A 19,288-nucleotide genomic window follows, 5' to 3' on the forward strand; every position below is an offset into this window, starting at 1 on the left:
GGCTAGTCAACCAGCAGTGCCCTACGCAACACCAGGTTAAATGAAAGAGTAGGTACCGGTAGATCACCCTCAAGTAAACCACTGCAGTACTAGTAATATTGCATCATACTCTATTTCTAGTATCATACAGATTGGTTAAAATAAGTTCCAGATTGCAGCTTTAAAGCTGACCACCTGAGAAGTGTTTGCTATTCAATGGCTCTGTTTCCATGGTCTAGAAGACTGCTGTTATCTAAGCCTAAGTACAGTAATCAATCTTGCAACACAATTTCTAATTGGCTCAATACGTTATCGCTTATCAGTATGGCCACATTTGCCAGACTACATTTAAATTAATCCATTTATTCTTATAATGACTGTAATAATGAACGGAAACTCCATGGGAAGTATTCATACCTAAACAAATTACAGTGGGGATAGCAGGAGGGAAGTTTTCAATGTGAAATATGAAATGCTGTAAAGCAAGAGCGGTTTAATTGTCATTCACTCATACAGGTACAAGCAGCAAAGTGTCACACAAACACTCTGCTAACACAATATTAATACAACAGAACAACAATACATTCAATTTCATACGTAAAACACACTGCAAACTTGTAGGACGGCTATTTTCAGCATGAGACACCAGCGTGCAACTTATGCAGCAGCATCAAGCATTACACTAACTGCCCTAATGTCTAAACCTTCACTAACCCTGACCCAGAATTAAACCCAGAACTTTGCAGTTACTGTATGTAGTCAGCAGGTGTCCATAATATTTGGAGAAAAGGGTGGCACAGGGGAAAGGCTTTGCTCCACCTCTATCCTAATCGCTGTGGTAGATATGGTATCGACCTGTCAATCACGATGTAGGGCACTCCCTAATGCATTTACTTGTTTACCATCGATTTACTCTAAATGGGACCTATCACTATCACAGAACACATTGAAACCACCGATTGACAGCTTGAAACTCTTTAGACAGATTTCTAGTCAAGTAATAGGGAACGTGAAAACATGGTCATTTTCACCCGTTACTTAGATACTGTAGAATGCATGTGTAAGCCACTTCCACATTGGCTTAAGTTTTCCACACCGGAAGATTTCCGCTTGTTCTGTTCTGAATTTGCGAGGACATTAAAATCTGCAATCTGACATTAAAAACACACCCAGAGTGTTCTGTGATTTGAGAACTTGCTCCCAAAGACACAGGAAAATATCCACAATGCATTGAACTATAGGCATAAATGCATTGAACTGTAGGCTCTTAATGCTGTTAATGCATTGAACTCCAGGAACTATAAACACTCAAGGAAATTACGTTGAGGTTTTACACATTTGTTTACATTCTCTGTGAATGAAACAAGTGTTGTGGTTTGTCGAAAGATATCGTATCCGGGGGAAATACATCTGATGGATGTTCCAGCCCTACACTTGCGCCGCAGCGCCGCTACACTCTCTGCCTTAGGTTGTGACCAAGCTTTTCTCTTCGCAAACGAGTAAGGCTGGGATAAACAATACATCAATACAATACATCCCAGAAGTTGTAAGTTAATACATGTTAATATGTGTTGTGTACAGTAGGCTACCTGTGTGTGCGTGTGTGTGTGTCTGTGGCTGTGTGCAAGTGTGTTCATTACAGCAGGCCATAAAGAAAAGTAGAACTGTTTCTGTAGTCACAGCCCTGGAAATGTGATGGGCTTTGGGCTTTCATCTCTCTCTCTCTCTCTCTCTCTCTCTCTCTCTGATCAAAAAGGTTGGTGTGTGCTACAAGGAACGCCCAAAGCCCTTTTCAATGAGCTCTTTGATCAATTTACTAAGCTAGCTTGTACTGTTCATAAAACATACAGCATGTATTTTTAAGAGCAACTTCCAACTACAGCAATTTGGTGTTAATTTGTTAATTGTGTGTGTGTGTGTGTGTGTGTGTGTGTGTGTGTGTGTGTGTGTGTGTGTGTGTGTGTGTGTGTGTGTGTGTGTTTTGTCTGTTTAATATGTATGGGAAATATTTGTGTGCATACAGTTGTGTGGGCATACAGTTAAGTCTATATGTGTATCCTACGTCAGTGTGCATGATTCACCAGCACAAGTAGAGATTCATATAAGACTTATAGTACAGCCTGATAAGGCATAATACTAGCAGTCTTCAACGAATCACGGTGAACACAGTCACAGCGAGGAGGACCCTAAAACAAACTGTTTCAGAAACCATCCACAGCCAAGAATCTGCTCTCTCTTATTGATTCAGCAGGAATGGACATAGCCATGCAACTCCTTCACTCACATATTAAACACAGACAACTTCTGTCTTGCACGGCCAGTTTTTCAACAAGCTTAACAAATTACACATTTCTGTCGTTTTTCTTAAACTGACTAACCTCCAAGCAGCTGTGATCCCCTGAAGAGCTCTAATCTTAGTTAAATAATTCCCCTGTACTGTATATCAAGGCAGAATTAATGATGGGCTTCACTGAATCTCTGTATGAAGCACATACGCATCCATCTGGCACCAAAACTGATTTGCGCTGTGAGCCAATACGGCATAATGCGGTTATCTGTTCCAGCTCACGGTGAGATCAATCATGTTTTACTGGCCTGTTAATTGAGTATTAGCCTGAGCTAATGTGTTAGGTTTCTGGTCTAGAGGGGCAGGTCGTGGCAGAGATTTGCGCACACCCTGATTGGATCTCACCGATCTGTCAGTCACCCCCGGCCCCTCCTCTCCCCCGGGCAGTGCTCATTTGGAGCGACGCCCACCCAGAAGGGTTGACTCCCACTTCTAGCCCAGAGCGGCCAATGCGTTCCTCCAGGCTTTCATTTTTTCCGCCGGCGAAAATGAAAGCCTGGGTACCGAGGCTAATTGAGTATTGAGCTCAAAGGATATTACTTTGCTGGTAATCAATCAGTGGTGGGATAATGCCAGAGCAGGAGCCAGTTGCACAACCTCACAATAAGTTCAAACTTAGCCTAGTTATAGCTTAAATGGCTTTTAAGTCAAGACTTAAATGACTAAAAGCATTACTAAAAGCCATTTTAAGTTTGAATTTAGTGTGAGGTGTTGCAACCATGGTCTTTAATGGCAAAACAACAACCAAGAAACAATACTATAAACAATAATATAATAACAGCCGTGACCTCTTAAAGTAACAATACGGAGTCTACAGACATTAATTTATTATAAGTACATTTATTTGTGTTGTATGAAACCTGTAAAACAACTAGACTAGTGTAGAGTATAAGAAAATACAATGTAGAAACCAGGGTATGCACGCTTATCCGACATAAGACCGACATGCAAAACGATCAGATCAGAAGGTTGGCGAACATGCATTAAGGTTGGCGACCGGATTAAGGTTGGCGAACATGTGTTAAGTTTCCCGTTGGCGAACATAGGTGACAAGGGTTTGGCGGACCGATTAGAGAGGATCAATAATCCATGGATAAGCCATACGTTAACTGTGTGGCAAAAGGTTGTGAGATCATGTGGTTTAATTTTTTTTTAGAAACTTTTCAGATGGTGTGCCTTCGATACAGATTTTGCCCCAAATAAAGGCGACATAAGATTTAAGTCATGGATAGAGAAAGATGTCACAACTTACATGTCATTTATACAAAGAAATTAAATTAGTAGATAGTTTCAGATCAATACAGGTCAAACATGGTTTGGAACAGGCTGACTTTTACAGATATCTCCAGGTGCGGCACTATATCAATCAAGAATGTAAATTCAAAGAGTTTTCTGCAGTTGAATCAGAGTTCAGCCCTTACAGTGGAGCCAAGTAAATCCATCTCTGAGTTATATAGTGCAATTTCAGATGCTAAAAATGAAAGCACGTTGTACATCAAAGAGAGATGGGAGAGGGATGCAGGAATTGTACTCTCAGAGGAAGTATGGGGAGGGATCTGGGAGTTCCAGTCTACCTCAACCTGTTCTATGGACTGGAGAGAGCATTGTTGGAAAAGTATTATTAGATATTTTAAGACCCCGTATCAGGAAAAACACAAAGGTGATGATAGGCCATGCTGGAGGCAGTGGGGGGCAAAGAAAGCCAACCACTTTCACATTTTCTGGGGGTGCCCCAAGTTGAGGGTGTTTTGGAACAATATTCACAAATAACTGTGTTCAGTATTTAATACTCCAATACCTTTTAACTTCACAACCTTGTACCTGGGCCACATTGAATGTCTTAACCAGACGAGAGACACAAAGCTACTGCAGGTGCTCTTGCCAGCCAGCAAAAAGTCAATAACAAGAAGATGGCTAACCCCAATCACACCCACAATGGACGATTGGCACGGGATAGTCCTGGATATTTTCTAAATGGAAAAATTAGCATACATCCTAAGAACTAGACTAGACAATTTCTACCAAATTTGGAACAACTGGATAGTACACATTGCCCCACTGAGAGCAGACTTTGTGTGATCTCACTGGTCCTAATTGCCTGCTTTATGATCTTTGTACAAAATGTTTAATGGTTTTTTTTGTCTTTGTCTTTTTCTTTTTCTGCCCACTCTTATTTTTCTCCTTCTGAAATGTACACACGCGATGTTGCTACAATGTTGCCCCTTTTAAGTGTTGATTTGATAATAAAAAGCAAGGATTATACATCCACTTGGAGGGGGGATGAGGGGGGAGGGAGGGAAGAGGGGTGAAAAAAAACCTGGGAATTGTACTTGTGTCCTTGTATATATCTAAGAGAAATGCTGTCTATAATGTACTGCTTTTTCTAGCCAAATAAAATAAAAATTAAAAAAATTAAAAATAAGGTTGGCGAACATGCGTTAATGTTGGCGATCAGATTAAGGTTGGCGAACATGTGCTGCTCTGTGCTTGCGGGTATTGTTAGGTTAGGGTTTGAGGTAGGTTGTCGTTGTCGACCAATAGTATGTCGAAACTAAAGCCTGTACCCTAGAAAATGTCTCTTTGTCTTTGAATATAATGAGCTAGTGTAGACACTGGACAGCACTTTCAACAAATCTGGATTTCTATTTATCTTACTTTAAAGTAGCTATAAGCAATAATATGTCAATTTTAATGACCTTTTTCTTTTTTGGTATTCAGACAGATGTTCCTAGAAGCGTTGCCCACCCTGGCTTCAATGAACTTGCATTAGCATCAGACCAGGGCAAATGTTACATTTTGTTTTACATTTAGTTTTTACACACCATTATAATGTTCTTATTTTGATCATAAGAATGTCAGTCTCTAGGTTTGCAGGGGCATTCGAACATGGGGCTAAATATGTTGGGGTTTTTTTACAATTCTTTTTAGCGATTTATTATTTATTATTTACTATAGTCCTACTAGAACCCATATAATTACATCTGGCCACAAAAGATCACGGGATCTATTGAATGTGACAAACTAGTCCCCCTATAGTACCCCCTTTCACATTCAGAAGATCCCGTGATCTTGTGTGGCCAGGTGTAATTTCTTGGGGTCTAGTAGGACTATAGTAAATAATAATATAGAAATCGCCATAACATTTTGTAAACAAATATGTATTTGCCCCAGCCAGGCAAGGCGATTGCTATTATTGATCTCCTCCTCTCAGTTGTCGTACATAGCAAAGCATAGATATGTGCCCTACTTCACATACTCCGCTGGAGGACCTGTTGAAAGGAACTGTAATAGATACCACGATCAATGATCGTTCTTATTGAACAAAGGTATTACAGAGGGCACCATGAATTGATTAATAATAGATTGCATTTTTATAGAGCTTTTCCAAGTGCTCAAGGCGCTTTACAATGGTCCATTCATTTATACATTTGGGAGGTGAAGCGGCGAACAGTCAACGCCAACGTCCTCACTTCCCACATTCACACACCAATGGTGGCAAGCTCACACCGACCGACTCATTGGATGTCGGTGAAAGAATGAAGTATAATAATCATAATTACAAAGATGCGATGCGTGAGTGCGGACTAGCCAACACCAACCCGGGACGCCTGGATCGATGCCCTCCGCCTCCATACCCTCCTGTCTAGCCGCAGTGCATCCAAGTACCGGTAATACATAATTACAACATCTAGTATATTAATCATAAATAATCATGTAGATATAACCAAAGAGGTTTTTATACAAAGTAATCTGCAGCAAATCAATCATACAATGTTTGAAATCAAGTTGCTATCGACTGGTGTACGTAGAAATGACAGTGGTTTCATAATGGAGTATTTGGATACTTGCCCAGCCTTTACTGTCACTGTACTGTTGAGAATGTTTCCATCATCATGGCCAATAGAGAGAAAGTACAGCAAGCAAGCACAAGTGCCCCCAAATCCGGACAAACTGTGTGTGTGTGTGTGTGTGTGTGTGTGTGTGTGTGTGTGTGTGTGTGTGTGTGTGTGTGTGTGTGTGTGTGTGTGTGTGCACACGCACACCCACCCACACACACACATTGTCTGACCTATTTCTGGCCTAAGATGAGCTGAAACATTAAAGTTCATTTAAATAATAAAACAGCATCATAGGACCTTCTGTGGGGGAGTAGCGTTCACTTTCCATCTCATCTCTACATCCACTGAGCATGCTCTGTGTTCCATCTCATCTCTACATCCACTGAGCATGCTCTGTGTTCCATCTCATCTCTACATCCACTGAGCATGCTCTGTGTTCCATCTCATCTCTACATCCACTGAGCATGCTCTGTGTTCCATCTCATCTCTACATCCACTGAGCATGCTCTGTGTTCCATCTCATCTCTACATCCACTGAGCATGCTCTGTGTTCCATCTCATCTCTACATCCACTGAGCATGCTCTGTGTTTCATCTCATCTCTACATCCACGGAGCATGCTCTGTGTTCCATCTCATCTCTACATCCACTGAGCATGCTCTGACTGTGTTCCATCTCATCTCTACATCCACTGAGCATGCTCTGTGTTCCATCTCATCTCTACATCCACTGAGCATGCTCTGTGTTCCATCTCATCTCTACATCCACTGAGCATGCTCTGTGTTTCATCTCATCTCTACATCCACTGAGCATGCTCTGTGTTTCATCTCATCTCTACATCCACTGAGCATGCTCTGTGTTCCATCTCATCTCTACATCCACTGAGCATGCTCTGACTGTGTTCCATCTCATCTCTACATCCACTGAGCATGCTCTGTGTTCCATCTCATCTCTACATCCACTGAGCATGCTCTGTGTTCCATCTCATCTCTACATCCACTGAGCATGCTCTGTGTTTCATCTCATCTCTACATCCACGGAGCATGCTCTGACTGTGTTCCATCTCATCTCTACATCCACTGAGCATGCTCTGTGTTCCATCTCATCTCTACATCCCCTGAGCATGCTCTGTGTTCCATCTCATCTCTACATCCACTGAGCATGCTCTGTGTTCCATCTCATCTCTACATCCCCTGAGCATGCTCTGTGTTCCATCTCATCTCTACATCCACTGAGCATGCTCTGTGTTCCATCTCATCTCTACACCCACTGAGCATGCTCTGTGTTCCATCTCATCTCTACATCCACTGAGCATGCTCTGTGTTTCATCTCATCTCTACATCCACTGAGCATGCTCTGTGTTCCATCTCATCTCTACATCCACTGAGCATGCTCTGTGTTCCATCTCATCTCTACATCCACTGAGCATGCTCTGTGTTCCATCTCATCTCTACACCCACTGAGCATGCTCTGTGTTCCATCTCATCTCTACATCCACTGAGCATGCTCTGTGTTCCATCTCATCTCTACATCCACTGAGCATGCTCTGTGTTTCATCTCATCTCTACATCCACTGAGCATGCTCTGTGTTCCATCTCATCTCTACATCCACTGAGCATGCTCTGTGGTGTGCTGCTGCTACCCTCACTCTGCCCCTTCAGCCTCTACAAGCTGAACCAGGGAGGGAGCGCTAATGACGTCATCAAAATGTCTACTGGAAATGTATGATCTTTCGAGAGGGACAGGGAGAGATCTCATGCAGTCTTCAATAAATGGTAAATGGTGCATTTATATAGCGCCTTTATCCAAGGTGCTATATAAGCACATTCACACACACACATTCACACAACGATGCCGGAGGAAATGCAAGGCACAAACCTGCACATCGGGAGCAATTAGGGGTTCAGCGTCTTGCTCAAGGACACTTCGACACTAACTCTGGGGGATCCCGGGTTTGAACTGGGAACCACAAGTGGTTCCTATCCAGTCACTCTACCCCTGAGCCACCGCCGAACATCTTCACAGAATCAAGTACAAATTTTACATCAACATTGAGAACTTGATGAATATTTAGGAGAAAGAAAACAAAAAAGGATAAAAACACAAAGTTGTGTGAACGGCTCATGTGTCGCTGCACTATGTGTGATTGTGATACACATTCTCTCTCTCGCACATACCAACAGGCACATATGCATGCGAATGTGTGTGCGCATGCGCACACGCCACGCACACACCATGTAAACCAGCCAAATAAATCAAGTAAACAAAGGGCAGAGCAACAAACAAACACACACACACACACACACACACACACACACACACACACACACACAGCAAGAAAGACTCCACTACCAGACAACAGTATTTTGTCATGCTTGACTATAATCATAATCTTATGACATTCTGTGTGTGTGTGTGTGTGTGTGTGTGTGTGTGTGTGTGTGTGTGTGTGTGTGTGTGTGTGCACGCACGCTCTAATGTAGGCCACTAGTGCTAATGAGTTTCTGACACCTTGTAACATATACAGTAGGTGTTTTCAGACGGGAAGCGACTGATGCACCTTGGTAATTAATTTTCAATGAGAGGCGCTATGCGTCCTGCGCCCCTCATGAGAAGACACGTCGCTAATCCAGGCGAAAACACCTGTGTGGCTCGCTCCCTGTCTGAAACGGCCTTAACTCATACAGTGAAGTGTGAGTGAACTCACCAGGATGGGGAAGCCGGTCAGGAAGTCATAGATGAACACAATGCCACTGATCAGGTAAGTTATCTGCAGCGAGGTCTTGAGTGGCTCTGAGCCGTCGATGGACGACCGGCGCTTCCCCTGGGCATCCTCTACCACGATGGTGGGCACGTTGAACTTGTTCTTGTTGGCGTTGTGGCCCGCCTGGATGGAGAAGGTCTGAAAGAGGGCAATGCCAATGCAAATGACACCCATTGCCACGCTGCCACCAATCAGCAGCAGGAAGCACACACCGAAGCCCAGGCCGATTTCCGTGACGATGAAACGGCAGTCGGAGGTGTAGAAGCGGTCGATGGTATCGTGCCAGCCCACAGCGGGCAGCGTGGACAGAATGAAGGACACCATCCAGATGCCCATAACCGTGTGCACCGCTTGCTTCTTGGTGTTACTCAGCCTGGAAAGAAGAGGCAGACAGACATTCAGTTTAAACGAATTAAACTAAAATGCAATTCAAGCAAATTAAAATGAACTTCAAAGTTCAGCTGTTATCAAATAGCAACCAGATGAAAGGGGCCTCACATTTTATATTCCCATTGTAATTGTAAAACTGATTCTACACCAGCTGTAAGATCCTCCAATGCCAGACGAGTCTTTTGCAGAACATGTGTGTGAGAGTGTAACATATACACAGTAGCGGCATTAGCTGCGTTTTTCCAACCGTTCCAATTGAAACGGTTGAAACTCGTGAGTCTGGCCCCCAACACCTCAGTCACTGACTCACCGAAACCCGCTCCTGCCCCCGGCGTGTATATATATATGTGTGTAGATATGGGGGGCCACCACATTAGCTCTTGAAACTGTCCCCCAGATCCTTTAATGCCGCTCCTGCATATACAATAAGAATCCATTATGAAACCACAGCGGTATTTAAATCTAGAAAGCCTCACTACAAAGCACAGTGGAAAGATATACATGAAAAGATAGAGAAAAGGGATGATGGGGAGGGGCTCAGGGAGGTGACATACGTAAATCAAGAGCCAGGTTCTAATCTAACACATGGCTTTGCTAGCAGGTCCGGAAGAACGTAGTGAAGTGGTGGCCTTATCACCATCCCACTTGTACCAGAAAGTATTGATGCCTGTAGTACTCTAAAATGGCAAACAATTGGGAAACTTGGACATGAAAAATTACACAAAAGTTAATGGTGCAATTAATCTACAATCAATAACCCTTTTGGCACATTCTTGCAAAAAGTTTATATATTCCAATAAACTGAGGTTGAAAAGGCAGGGAATCAATGGTTTACTGATGGTGAAAGATTGCTTTTCATTGCCCTCATCTATGTCTATTTCAGTGCATAGGGATTTTCCATTTCCTCTCACCTCCAAATGAATTATTACAGCCAAGTAATTTGCAATGTGTTTATGCCCTTGGCTGCTGTGGTACTTTTGAGGTTTTTCACATTGTCTGCACTGAAAAAACCCTGTGATTGTTGGCCCAAAAACACTTAGCAATGACCTGCTCATGGTGTCAGTTAGAATAAAAACAATCAATCAGAACACATACAAAATTAAGCAACAACAGGTAGGCCCGCCGCCTACATAGTAACCTACTCTTCAAATCTAATAGCCAATTCTATCAATTTGGCATCTACTTGTGCTGACCTATATAAAGAAAACTAGGTGTGACGCTAAGGGAATCGTACTGGCAGACTTTTGTGGTTTAGTTTAGTTAACTAGATCCTCTCCGATTCTTCATGTGTTGAGGTGACCAAGTTCCATAAGTGTCGGATGTCCTGGAGCGATTTTGGCAGGCGGAACGAGCCTGTCTCCCTGGAGAGAACCAGAACACATGCTATCAGTCACCTAATGTGCTGTAGTATCACTTAATACAGGACCTGACTGTCTCCAAATATTTTGTAGCACTGAATTAATGGCCACGCTAGAGTGCGTTATCCGTTAGCCTGGTAGGATATATGCACACACACACACACACACACACACACACACACACACACCCACACACACACACACAGTAATATTCGTTAAATACACACACACAGTAATATTCGTTAAATCTTTCTCGGTTTTCCTTTAGACAAGGAGTAGGACAGCTAAGAGTGAAACAATATAGGAGAACGACTGGATGAAACCTTCAAGCAGGATTCAATTAGGACCGCATGGCCATGTGTGACTCAGAAGGGAAGTGGTCTTCCGTTATACCGGGCAGGCACTGAAAAGGTATCTAATAAAAATAACACTTTGGGTTACATGGTTGAACACAATGGAAGTCATCCAAAGAGTGAGAAGCAACTGCCTTTGTGGCAAGAGAAGTGGGCGTCATTTATCCTGTGAGTAATATGTTTTTCCTGAATGTGTCTGGGATGCTTACATCACTAAGAGCTGAATATATTATTATCAATAAGAGAGCAATGCAGTGTGGAAAAGGTCCTAACAAGCCCTGGGTAATGAGAACAGATGCTGAGGTACTACGAGAGTGGAATTCATAATTTACGACTCTGTACATGTAAGTGTCACATAGAGGTAGAGGAGACGACGATTGTGTGGAGACGTGGAGCGGTTGATATGAAAGATGAATACAGATTACATGTTGCACCTTATTGGTTGGTTAAGCAGAGATGAATAATTTAGTTTATTAAGAATGCTAGCAGCCTGTACTAGCAGGTATTGTTTGATGCTGTGTTCATCTCGCGTAGCCGATAAAGTGGTCATAACTTTCATGTGGACATCTGTGGACTGTAGGAAACACATTCTGTCCTGATTCTTCAGCGGAGGAGGAAGACAGTGAATCACTGTATGTACCCAGTGCCATTAAGCCACACTTCAACCGACTGGTTTGCGCGAGTTGCCATGGTTTCTGCTCTAGAAATGTTTTAATCTGTAAATCATTGTTCTGGGCTTTGTGACCACTGACCAGAATATTTTGTTACCAAAAATAACAGTTGGGGACTTGCTGATATCATGATTTGGCCAATACCAGGTTGAAATAGAGAGTCAATATTAGAGAATGAATTTAATTTAATGTATTTTTCTATATTTCTGAAGAATCCTTGCATTACCAATTCTACACCGTCAATGCCAGCCACCACGGTTTGACAGGCACAACCATTTGCTGAATGTGGCCACTGCAGCTCACAGTTTTCTGATTGTTTGAGGGGATGCAACAAAAAAAACGACACATAGAGGGCTCTGGCCCCATACTTAAAATGTATATATTATATTATATGTGAATATAACGTGAAATGAATGGACTGAATGAATAAAATGTGTGTTCCAATGCTTAATAATATAATTTTCCATAAATCATGACTTTTGCCATATTATTTCTCCTATATCAGTGTGCAGTGTGCTAACGCTAACTCTTCTATATAAACACAAGTTTGATTGACTATGTCACAATGCCAAAAAGTTGTGCAGCAGAAGGCTGTAATAATAAAAAATCTGTCAGGGGAGAAGCAAAAGATGCCTACTTAGGGGACTATTTGTAGGATTTGTGTACCATTTCGCCTCTAGTGGCTCCAACCGAGATCGAGATCTTCATATACTGAAAATCTATGTCAATTGGCTTTGCCATTGGAAGCAAATGTTTTATTTGTCCCTTTGCTTACATAGAATGGAAGTGAACTTGAAGCAAATTCGTGCATGAGTGACCAAGCCCAACACATACTGTAGATAAGGGGACAGATCATGAGGTGAGAGTGACAACTCCTTCACAGATAGCACAGCTGTGACAGGCTTCCCACCCGCAAACGCTGCCGGTTGTGTTGGCTGGAGCACTTGGTCAAGCCAGAGACATCAACTGGACACACCCATTTGATCCCTCTTTTGATAGATAATATGTAAAGCATCATGGTCTCTCCAATACAATATGATTATTAAGCCTATGTATTCTGACAAAATTCTGTCATCCAGTCTTTACACGCAGACGCAGGCAGTTACCCTAAAAGAAAATTCAAAAGAAAAGGTTCCCTTTTTTTTGCTGATTGCAGATTGCCATTGCCCTCAACAAGACTGCATAATCAGTCTGATAACTGACGAGCAAGACACAGAAGCAGCATGCCCTTTTACCTGTAATTCACGGGCCATCGCACCATCCACATTCTGTGGTAGGACAACGAGGTGACGGAGAAGCACGTGACCAGTGTCAGTGTGTAGAAGGTGGAGACGAACACCTTGCACAAGCCCTCATTCCACTCGTAGGTGGAGTGCTGGCGTCGCAGAGTGATGACGCAGAACATGGTGATGGGGATGGCCATATTGAGGATGTGCGTGCCCGCCAGTGTGCAGATCAGGAACTCCAGGGGCTTCCACTTCTTCTGCTTGGCACTGACACTCAAGATGCCCCAGGCGTTGGCCAGGATGGACACGCACGAGCAGACCAGCCAAGCCATCGTGTTGGCGGTGAGGACCTCATCCCTCATGGCCGGACGCTCATCCACCATGGCGGAGCGGGATGGGGCAGAGCCCAGGCGGCCAGAGGTGGACGGAGCTGTCAGCGAGAGTGGGCAGATATGAGGAGGAGGAGAAGGTGGCGGCTGCTGTGGTGGTGGTGGGCAGGAGGGGGTGCAGGGAGTCAGGCAGAGCAGGCATCCTATCGGGGCGGGTGGGGATTTTCCTCCATGGGTTGGGCACAGCAGGGAAACAGCATGGTAGGAATGCCACACGGCAGCAGTAGAGTCAAGCCACTTCAGTCACTAACCTGGAGTTGGGAAGAGAGAGGAATGAAGGGGAGCAGAGCAGGAAAGAGAGAAGAGAGAGAAGGGGCAGAGCAAGGAGGGGAGGGGTATGAGAAGCAAGGATGGGAGAATTTATATTACTCAACCCCATTCAACTATTCAACTATACATCACAACAGTGAAATATGTTATGCCACTACTTCTACTGAAAGCCATCAGTCCTGATTGCTGCTGAGAAGTATTATGAAATTCAGGTAGAAGTATATTGAGAAAGTGATGTTATCTATTTTGTTTTCAACTCTAGAAATGTGAATCATTTAAAATAATTGACATAGTGTACAATGCTATTGATTATATTATTTAAAATAGGAAAGCAGTATAATCAAACTGGACCTCAAATGCAATATTTAACCATTTATACTGAGCACATTTAAAATATATATAGTAATACAATGACAAAATGTGTTGTAAGAAGCCCTCCCTCGGAAAAATAAATCTCTATACTCAGGATATAGCATTATTTATACATTGTATAGTATACACACTCAGTATATACTTTTCAGGGCTATTTTCTACACAGCTCAGGCTGAAGAATATGTAGAGCGTAAAATGCTTGGCGCAGCTGGTCCGTGATGTCACATCTATTTCCTGTCTGTTGGCTCGTCCACAGATGACTGACCCCCAGGAGGGACGGTGAAAACCACAAGAGCCACATTATTCCACTCGCTCATCTGTCTCTCTCCCTCGTCCCTCCCACAGTACCAAATGTAATCTGTCCAGCATTCAGAACTCAAGAAGGGTCCCGCTAGTGCAATAACACCAGCTAATATGCCCCTATACTTGATTGTGGCTGTGGGGGGGGGGGGGGGGGGAAGGGTCTCCAGAGTGTATTGCAGATGTAATCTGACTGAGGTGAGAGAAAAGAAGGGGGAGGCTGCACACCTGGAGCCCAGGCCCAGGCAATATAGTAAGTACAGCCTTGGCAGTTTCACAAGTCACGACCCTGCTGCCCCTGACGTCTGTGTTACAAGAAAATATATAGAAAATAGTTACTGTCGTGATAATGTTTAAGGCGAGACATATGCCATGCAATTGCTTAATATTTCATAAATAACCTATCTACATTAACCACACAATGCTTCGCATCATGCTACTGCACCAAGTATATATAGAGCAGCATTGCTGGGTCTGCTGATGAGCCGGGACTTTCTATCTGCTGGCGTTCTCTCTGGCATTGTGTGTGTATAACCTGCCCCAGCATGCTACTATAAAGAGCACAGCACACAACTGAAACACGTGCCGATCAATGATCACTGGCTGGCACTGCTCCATGACTGACTCATTCCCCTCATCTCCACCCACAGCAGAGTCCACATCACACACCCCCGCCACAGGCATCCACAACCAATACAACCACCAATACAACCACGGCATGGTTGCAAGGACAACCACATGGGACCACGCTGGGCAAGACCTAGCCAGTTGAGTGGTTTAACGGAAGTAGCGCAATTTTGGCAGAATTAGCACCCAATGAAATGACGTCGGCGCTTTCCAAATCTCATTCTATATTCTACATACATTCTCTGTGAACAAAACAATTGTTGTGATTGGTCGAAATATAACATACGGGGGAAATATGTACGACTGGATGTTCTGGGCCGTCACTTCCGGTAGAACACTCTGTCTCTGCCATAGGTTGTGACCAGGCTTTTCTCTTCGCAGATGAGTAAGGCTGGGAAAGAGGCTATCATGGGACCACAACCGACACCACTGGATTTTAGTCCTTTTTTCCCAAAAAGATTTAAGCTGTGGCACAGATCCAAATAGCTTGCCTTAAATTTGAGAAAAGTTTAAAAAGAATAAGGAAGTTTATATGCCAGTGGTCAATGCGCACATGTGGAAGGTCAGAGTTCTCAAAATGCTAATAAAAGTTTGGGGAAAAGTTGAAAAGTAAAAAAGTCTGCATCCTCACTTCACTCCCTGCTTGAGCTAATAGTCAAAGACCATATGTGTAATCGGTCTCAGATTGGTCAACCGACCCACTGAGGAAAAACAATATATATTGATTGATTGATTGATTGATTGAATACTTTATCAACAATTTTGTTAACAGTGCAGGGAGTTCAGTCAAAGGTTATGCTAAAAAGGATAACACAAAAAGCCCCAGACGGCTTGTTTCCAATGTGGTTGAGGACAGACTGAAAGAAGCACAGACAGTTGTCCATCCCCGTTTTATAGCAGGATGATTATTGTAGGATTTCTAGCTCCAAAATAGCCTCATTTCACAGACCCACAGGATCGCGCCCAGGGTGCCGGCCCGGTTCCGGCGAGCCGCCCCGCGTCCGAAATGACTAAGGGTTCACAATCTTTAACAAGTCTATGAAGCCATCTATGAAATCTATGAAAAAGTTTAATCTGCAACATGTTTTTATACAATATGAGGGGTGAGGGTCCCTGTTTCATCTCTCCCTCTCTCTCAGCTAAGGGATCCTTGGCCTGAAAAGCAGTTGATATGAAGACCCCTGACTTAGAAGCTTAATTCATCTTAATATGGCAATTTCAGTCTGGGTCATGGAACTGCCAAGGCCTGTGCTCTAGGTCTGCAGCCTAAAACTATAGAGGTGAGATCATGACACTTGATGAAAAGTATAATAAATGGCTGTCTGAGGGAGCCAATATGACTCGCTCTGATAGCCAGACCTGAGTGGGCGATGAACTGGAACCCCTGGAATGGAGAACAGACTCATGACCTCAGTAGACTGGCTGCCGCTGTTGTAGCTTAAAGATTATCTTTAAAAAATAAAAATTATCTTTTCCATTACTTCTTGTTCACTGGTAGTTTGGGCCTCAAAAGTTGAGATATATATTTTTTACAATTATGGCTGGTTTAAAATGTCCTTGTTGTCAGTGTCTTAACTGTCTTTTAATGAATGTGACATTTGTTATGAATGTGATAAATGAGAATAGCCTAAATGCATGACCTACTTAAACCAGCAGACTCATAAAACAGTATACTGTATGTCATGCTGTGTATACGGCTGCGGCAAACTAACATTTGTCAATATTAAGCTGTACGATTGGAGCTCGGTTCTGAGTCAGATTTTTTAATCGCGCGACACATTTTTAGAGTTGTATCATGGAACTTCAGCTCCTTCAGGTGTACAGCGTGTGGACAGTACAGGGTATTGCGCAATTTGCGCGGACCAATTTACTGCTCCCGACCAGCAGTCCGACAACAGGCTCTTTCTTGTCTTGTGCCAGTTGAAGCAGAGTTACGGTATGTGACAATTCCCCAGAGTCTTGGATGTTTTTCTCACTGGGCCTGTGCAAAATGGCAAACAGCATCTGAATGTGCCATGGCAACACAATACATCATGTGGGATTATCTTGTATGTTCCTCTTATCACAACAGATAGGACAGGATGATATATGAAGAAGAAAAAATATATACTGTAGCCTATCACCAGGTTTTTCCTGAAATAATGTATTTCGGTCCCTATTTATAGTAAAACTATCATACCGGGGCTTTCTCCCCCTAAAACAATAACCATTGTCATTGGTTTCCTGCTACAAAATATCACTGCCTCAATGATTACTAAATGAAAACTTTATTAATGATGGCACCCTGGAGCACAATAGAACTGGGAATCTCATAAAATGTATAAATTATTTCTAAGATCTGTACAACAGGGCTGGATATGTCCAGCCCTGCTTCCAACTCCAATTTCTACCCGACTCTGAGCCAGCGTTCAAACAAATCTTTGATAATAACCAAAATTCAATAGCCAGAGCAGTGTGCAGGGACAGACATAGCCCTATGGCTGATTCCATGTGCTGTACTGCATTGGTGTGATTACATTCACCCTGGTGCAGGTGCAACGCATGTCATTTAAGGATATTTACTAGTATTTCATTCAGCTGGTATTGTCAAAATAATAATAATGGAACACTGGACATTTTGTTTCCCAGGCAGCCTCTCTACCCCATGGCACCCCAAACATCCTGTCGGCTAGAGATAATTTTGTCCATCTCCTGGAAAAGTTACTAAATAAATACACATTTTCTGCCAGAACTTTCAAATGGATATGATATTATTATATGAATTATGACAAGATCTCAGCTGACCCCAAGTCACAGTCACGTCTCACGAAGGGGCTAGCTCCCCTCAAAAGTGTGTGTGGGGGGGAATCATCCATCCATCTATTACCACCAAAATGTAATAATTTCTTCCTTGTCCAGCAAAGATCACATATCAAATTGTAAGAACATAACCCCTGTTGCTGAAGGTAATAACAGTTGAGCCCTTCTGAGTGGCTGTGACTTGGGCGGCACCAGAGGGACTATGAAAGCTTTCAATTAAATACAAGAAGAAATTGCACCAAGGGTTAGCAGGGTTATTCCAGGATGCTGACAGGCATCAGGCACACACTGTCCCAGGCCAGCCCAGAACAGCTTGAGGCGTCTTTCTTTGTAAAAGACAAATGAGTGGTATTTTCTCAAAATGCCGACCATTCATTCTTGCAAGCCAAGGTCACAAATACTTTAAGAAATAATCCACTCTCAGCATTGTTACAATACTTGGTACTGTGAAATATAAAATCTCTTAGAAACACTGTATATCCAAAAATGTTTGTCCATTCCCCAATACGATTTGTGGATTAATTTATTATTTGCGAAATCTGTTAAATCACAGTCTATCCAAGTCTACACAATCTACCCATTCAATCTACCTGCAGTGGCGTTGGGCAGTGGGAGTGTGTGCCAGGCTGAGATTGGTTCAAGAGTGTGAGCCAGTGTCATGACATTGGGGCACTAGTAGGTTACTACCTCATCAAACCACACGAAGGAAGAACAGAGCATCAGATGTGAACTAAAGAGCAGAATGTGCATTAACAATCTCACTTTATTTCTAGATTCTAAATTCTAACAGTTTACAATTTAGGCACAGTAGGCTCTACTGTAGGCTCTGCATTTGTACAGGAGATATATATGGAGCTGAGTGATTGCTGATGCAACACACTCCATATTTGGATAGCGGGACAGACAGACAGACAGACAGACACACACACAGACATGATCTGCTAGGTCTCATAGTAAGTGCTCACTGCATTCGCAATAATGTGTTAATGTTACCCATATCATTTTACCTGAACAAAAAGTGTATCTCAGCCTTTTTTCAGGCTTACGTCACATTGTAACCAATGTAAGCAAGCAAGCAACGTAAAAACAAAAACAAAAACAAGGAACAAGGAACACTGACAAATTATACTCTGGGAAATGCCCAGGTTAAAAAACTTGAATTGGGTCGTTCATAATAAAATTCAGGTATGAAGCTGCGGGCCTTATAGAATTGACCCCATGCAGGGCATTTGGCCCGCGGGCCGCACTTTGGACACAGCTGCTCTAGAATGGACTGAAATGTAAAGTACAGTTATGTGTCCTCCTTACAGCAATAAAGTTTAACAGATGGTTTGGGCAACCACTGGTTGCTAAGTGAATTCTGAAAACCTGTTTGAACTACCCTAACTTCTTTGGCCAAAAGTCAAGCCAGTCAAGTTATGTACATTTTATTACTGTAAAATAAGGATCTCTCCCAGGACGGTTTGCCTACTCAGGGCTGTGTCAGACATGGGATGCATAGGCTACATGTATCTAAAGTGTCTGTGTTGTACTTTTGCTTCAGTGCACTATAAGGCTCCTGCAAGTAATTGCTTTTTATAGGCAAAAAGCTAAATATGTTAAAGA

The 19,288-nt window shown here is 42.9% G+C and overlaps 1 protein-coding gene across 1 annotated transcript in view; it reads right to left on the minus strand.

Moving 5' to 3' along the window:
- The window catches only part of gpr153 (G protein-coupled receptor 153), a 40,207-nt gene that overhangs the window by 10,606 nt on the left and 10,313 nt on the right, over positions 1-19,288 (minus strand). Inside the window, exons 2-3 of the mRNA XM_080764174.1 lie at positions 12,936-13,566; positions 8,872-9,301 (exon numbers count right to left, since the gene is read on the minus strand). Of these exons, the coding sequence (XP_080620300.1) occupies positions 8,872-9,301; positions 12,936-13,309 (804 nt within the window). The 5' untranslated portion in view covers positions 13,310-13,566. The remainder of the gene's footprint in view (positions 1-8,871; positions 9,302-12,935; positions 13,567-19,288) is intronic.

This window comes from Protomyctophum bolini (genome assembly GCF_963924005.1).
Source record: "Protomyctophum bolini genome assembly, chromosome: 5".
NCBI lineage: Eukaryota > Metazoa > Chordata > Actinopteri > Myctophiformes > Myctophidae > Protomyctophum > Protomyctophum bolini.